The following is a 6,002-nucleotide window of genomic DNA, read 5'->3' as shown; positions in this document are numbered from 1 at the left end:
GTGATGTGACGGATTCCTAGTTTGGCGCGAAGAGGAGACTGTCACCTGGCAGGGCGCGCTGGGAGGAAGGACGCTGTAAAACAGAGGTGGAGACCCGCACCTGGCAGGGCGCGCTGGGAGGAAGGACGCTGTAAAACAGAGGTGGAGACCGTCACCCTGGCAGGGCGCGCTGGGAGGAAGGACGCTGTAAAACAGAGGTGGAGACCGTCACCTGGCAGGGCGCGCTGGGAGGAAGGACGCTGTAAAACAGAGGTGGAGACCGTCACCTGGCAGGGCGCGCTGGGAGGAAGGACGCTGTAAAACAGAGGTGGAGACCGTCACCTGGCAGGGCGCGCTGGGAGGAAGGACGCTGTAAAACAGAGGTGGAGACCGTCACCTGGCAGGGCGCGCTGGGAGGAAGGACGCTGTAAAACAGAGGTGGAGACCGTCACCTGGCAGGGCGCGCTGGGAGGAAGGACGCTGTAAAACAGAGGTGGAGACCGTCGCCTGGCAGGGCGCGCTGGGAGGAAGGACGCTGTAAAACAGAGGTGGAGACCGTCGCCTGGCAGGGCGCGCTGGGAGGAAGGACGCTGTAAAACAGAGGCGGAGACCGTCGCCTGGCAGGGCGCGCTGGGAGGAAGGACGCTGTAAAACAGAGGCGGAGACCGTCGCCTGGCAGGGCGCGCTGGGAGGAAGGACACTGTAAAACAGAGGTGGAGACCGTCACCTGGCAGGGCGCGCTGGAAGGAAGGACGCTGTAAAACAGAGTATCGTCCATTCGCATGTGGATTTCTGCTGTATAGGCTGCCCCATAACCAACTTTAGATAGGCTACTAGGCTGTTTGTTATTCTAGTACCCTAAAGACTTTAATAACGGCACAATGCAGCAGCCAACGGCACAACAACAACCACCACCACAAACAACAACAGATGTCCTGGACCCCACAGGTAAAGTCATGATTCAATTACCCAATGTTTCTGACCACAGCATCTGCCTTATTTCATGTATATAATGAATTGATCCAGTAATGCTGACACCCACAGCTTATAGCCTCCAATAGATGATAAAGTATTTAACTTGCTCTGCATCATCAGCAGAAAGTTTACAGCAGCGAGAATTGCACACAGTGTGAAATGGAAAGTGCAGTTAGAGATACTGTCTGTCTGTCTGTCTGTCTGTCTGTCTGTCTGTCTGTCTGTCTGTCTGTCTGTCTGTCTGTCTGTCTGTCTGTCTGTCTGTCTGTCTGTCTGGATGGATGGATGGATGGATGGATGGATGGCTATGTGTTGTTGTTGCTGTCCGTCTGTATAGATGGCTATGTGTTGTTGTTACTGTCTGTCTGTCTGGATGGCTATGTGTTGTTGCTGTCTGTCTGTCTGGATGACTGTCTGTCTGGGTGGCGGTCTGTCTGTCTGGTTGGCTATGTGTTGTTGTTACTGTCTGTTTGTCTGGATGGCTATGTGTTGTTGTTACTGTCTGTCTGTCTGGATGGCTATGTGTTGTTGTTACTGTCTGTCTGTCTGGATGGCTATGTGTTGTCGTTGCTGTCTGTCTGTCTGTCTGTCTGTCTGTCTGTCTGTCTGTCTGTCTGTCTGTCTGTCTGTCTGTCTGTCTGTCTGTCTGTCTGTCTGTCTGTCTGTCTGTCTGTCTGTTGTTGTTGCTGTCTGTCTGTCTGGATGCTATGTGTTGTCGTTGCTTTCTGTCTGTCTGTCTGTCTGTCTGTCTGTCTGTCTGTCTGTCTGTCTGGATGACTGTCTGGATGACTGTCTGGATGACTGTCTGTCTGGGTGGCGGTCTGTCTGTCTGGATGGCTATGTGTTGTTGTTGCTGTCTTCTCCTGAGTCAAACCTAGTTAGTTTGTTTGAGCTTTTCTGTCTCTAATGTCTGACTCTATGCGGACAAGAAGGTTGAGTCTATTGACAAATTCAGTGTGTGTGGTGTGTTTGTCTACATCATAAGCATGGAGTTGATTATGGTATTTCTCATCATCTCCCTTTCTCTTCTCTCTCTCTCTCTCTCTCTGTCTCTCTCTCTCCATCTCTCACGTTCTCTTTCTCTCTCTCTCTCCCTCGCTCTCTGTCTGTCTCGCGGTCCGTCTCCCTCTCTCTCTCTCTCTCTCTCACTCTCTCTGTCTCTTTCTCTCTCTCTCTCTCCCTCGCTCTCTGTCTGTCTCGCTGTCCGTCTCCCTCTCTCTCTCTCTCTCTCACTCTCTCTGTCTCTTTCTCTCCCTCTCTCTCTCTCTCTCTCTCCCCTCCCTCCCATCTCTCCAGCTCAGTATATGAAGCGCCGGAGGACAGCGTTATGGGTGACCATCTCCCTGTTGTCTCTGTCTGTTGTGGTTCTAGTGGTGGGACTGGTCTCTGCCACCCGTACCGGGAACGTGGCTGTCGCTGGATACTACCCTGGCATCACTGTGAGTCACTGGCAGCATCCCAAACTGTACCCTATTCCCTATGCAGGGCCCACTCTGGTCAAAGGAAGTGCACTGCAAAGGTAATAGGGTGCCATTTAGGACGTTACCACAGTTATCAACATAACAACAGACTGAACTCTCTCCTCTAGCACCACAGTTATCACCATAACAACAGACTGAACTCTCTCCTCTAGCACCACAGTTATCACCATAACAACAGACTGAACTCTCTCCTCTAGCACCACAGTTATCACCATAACAACAGACTGAACTCTCTCCTCTAGCACCACAGTTATCACCACAACAGCTGACTGAACTCTCTCCTCTAGCACCACAGTTATCACCATAACAACAGACTGAACTCTGTTCTCTAGCACCACAGTTATCACCATAACAACAGACTGAACTCTCTCCTCTAGCACCACAGTTATCACCACAACAACAGACTGAACTCTCTCCTCTAGCACCACAGTTATCACCACAACAACAGACTGAACTCTCTCCTCTAGCACCACAGTTATCACCACAACAACAGACTGAACTCTCTCCTCTAGCACCACAGTTATCACCACAACAACAGACTGAACTCTCTCCTCTAGCACCACAGTTATCACCACAACAACAGACTGAACTCTCTCCTCTAGCACCACAGTTATCACCACAACAACAGACTGAACTCTGTTCTCTAGCACCACAGTTATCACCATAACAACAGACTGAACTCTCTCCTCTAGCACCACAGTTATCACCACAACAACAGACTGAACTCTCTCCTCTAGCACCACAGTTATCACCACAACAACAGACTGAACTCTCTCCTCTTGCACCACAGTTATCACCATAACAACAGACTGAACTCTCTCCTCTAGCACCACAGTTATCACCATAACAACAGACTGAACTCTCTCCTCGAGTGGAAAGTCAATAATCTTTGTAAATAAAGTGTAACCCGTTCTAAACCTCTTCCCCTCTCTCTCTTTCTCCAGCTGAGTTTCGGAGCGTTCTTGGGGATCGTTGGAATTAATTTGCTAGAGAATCGAAGACCCATGGTGAGTCTTTAACCCTTACCCCTAACCTGACATTAACCCTTACCCCTAACCTGACGTTAACCCTTACCCCTAACCCTAACCTGATGTTAACCCTTACCCCTAACCTGACGTTAACCCTTACCCCTAACCCTAACCTGACGTTAACCCTTACCCCTAACCCTAACCTGATGTTAACCCTTACCCCTAACCCTTACCCTTAACCCCAAACTGACGTTAACCCTTAACCCTAACCCCTTACCCCTAACCCTTAACCCTAACCTGACGTTAACCCTAACCCTTACCCCTAACCTGACATTAACCCTTAACCCTAACCCCTAATCCCTTACCCCTAACCTGACATTAACCATTAACCCTAACCCCAACCCCTAATCCCTTACCCCTTACCCCTAACCCCTAACCTCTAAACCCTAACCCTTACCCCTAACCTCTAAACCCTAACCCTTACCCCTAACCTCTAACCCTTACCCCTAACCTCTAAACCCTAACCCTTACCCCTAACCTCTAACCCTTACCCCTAACCCTAACCTCTAACCCCTAACCCTTGCTCCTAACCCTAACCTCTAACCCGTAACCCTTACCCCTCACCCGTAACCCTAAACTCTAAGCCTTACCCCTAACCCTAACCTCTAACCCCTAACCCGTAACCCTTACCCCTATCCCCTAAACTCTAACCTGTCACCCTTACCCCTAACCTCTAACCCCCAACCTCTAACCCGTAACCCTAACCTCTAACCCCTAACCCATAACCCTTACCCCAACCCTAACCTCTAACCCGTCACCCTTACCCCTAACCCTAACCTCTAACCCTAACCCGTAACCCTTACCCCTATCCCCTAAACTCTAACCCGTCACCCTTACCCCTAACCTCTAACCCTAACCTCTAACCCGTAACCCTAACCTCTAACCCCTAACCCATAACCCTTACCCCTAACCTCTAACCTGTAACCCTTACCCCAACCCTAACCTCTAACCCGTAACCCTTACCCCAACCCTAACCTCTAACCCGTAACCCATAACCCTTACCCCTAACCTCTAACCTGTAACCCTTACCCCAACCCTAACCTCTAACCCGTAACCCTTACCCCAACCCTAACCTCTAACCCGTAACCCTTACCCCAACCTCTAACCCGTAATCCTTACCCCTAACTCTAACCTCTAACCCTTACCCCTAACCTCTAACCCCTAACCCTAACCTCTAACCTCTAACCCTAACCTCTAACCCCTAACCTCTAACCCCTAACCTCTAACCTCTAACCCCTAACCCTAACCTCTAACCTCTAACCCCTAACCCCTAACCTCTAACCCCTAACCCCTTACTCTAACTCTAACAGGATTCCCATGTCTGCCACTTTGGCATTTGTAAACATGAAGGCACAGAACAGTAGGTAACAATATGGGGATGTCATTACCTTGCCTTCCTATTGATGGGACATCAAATCAACAATACACAGGTTATGTTACCAACATCATGAGTTTAGAAAACAGTTTATAGCAGAGGGCCATTTCTGAGCCTTCGGCAAATTAGATTAGTGTTCTACTGTAATGTTCCCGGTCAATGCACATGATTGGACGTGTGGTCAGGGAAGTGAATGTGATTGGCTTAGAGCTCGGGTGAGAACACAGGAAATTGTGTTAGTATTGGATGAAGCATTAGGATGACAGAAACCTCTCCGAAAGGGACACAGTGTGCCATGGAGGCACCGCTCGGCCCCCTGGGTATCAGTGACTCTACCTAGATCTTTCTAGGTTAGTCATTTATTTAACAGGTCTGTCTGGTGTCATGTATCTGGTTGGATCACCATGTCTTCCTCTACAACTCACTGTATACTGGATCCATTGTAGGTTATAGAGGAACTGTATACTGGATCCATTGTAGGTTATAGAGGAACTGTATACTGGATCCATTGTAGGTTATAGAGGAACTGTATACTGGATCCATTGTAGGTTACAGAGGAACAGTATACTGGATCCATTGTAGGTTACAGAGGAACAGTATACTGGATCCATTGTAGGTTACAGAGGAACAGTATACTGGATCCATTGTAGGTTACACAGGAACTGTATACTGGATCCATTGTAGGTTACAGAGGAACAGTATACTGGATCCATTGTAGGTTAAAGAGGAACAGTATACTGGATCCATTGTAGGTTACACAGGAACTGTATACTGGATCCATTGTAGGTTACAGAGGAACTGTATACTGGATCCATTGTAGGTTACAGAGGAACAGTATACTGGATCCATTGTAGGTTATAGAGGAACTGTATACTGGATCCATTGTAGGTTATAGAGGAACTGTATACTGGATCCATTGTAGGTTATAGAGGAACTGTTTACTGGATCCATTGTAGGTTATAGAGGAACTGTATACTGGATCCATTGTAGGTTACAGAGGAACTGTATACTGGATCCATTGTAGGTTATAGAGGAACTGTATACTGGATCCATTGTAGCTTACAGAGGAACTGTATACTGGATCCATTGTAGGTTACAGAGGAACAGTATACTGGATCCATTGTAGGTTACACAGGAACTGTATATTGGATCCATTGTAGGTTA

At 48.5% G+C, this 6,002-nt stretch overlaps 1 protein-coding gene across 1 annotated transcript in view; it reads left to right on the top strand.

The window, feature by feature from the left end:
- Positions 1–860: 860 nt before the first annotated feature.
- Positions 861–6,002, top strand: part of tmem255b (transmembrane protein 255B) — a 19,758-nt gene continuing 14,616 nt past the window's right edge. Inside the window, exons 1-3 of the mRNA XM_029740633.1 lie at positions 861–927; positions 2,251–2,393; positions 3,380–3,442. Coding sequence (XP_029596493.1) covers positions 861–927; positions 2,251–2,393; positions 3,380–3,442 — 273 coding nt within the window. The remainder of the gene's footprint in view (positions 928–2,250; positions 2,394–3,379; positions 3,443–6,002) is intronic.

The sequence above is a fragment of the Salmo trutta genome, chromosome 39 (genome assembly GCF_901001165.1).
Source record: "Salmo trutta chromosome 39, fSalTru1.1, whole genome shotgun sequence".
Lineage (NCBI taxonomy): Eukaryota > Metazoa > Chordata > Actinopteri > Salmoniformes > Salmonidae > Salmo > Salmo trutta.
This window is presented reverse-complemented; position numbering and strand designations above follow the sequence as displayed.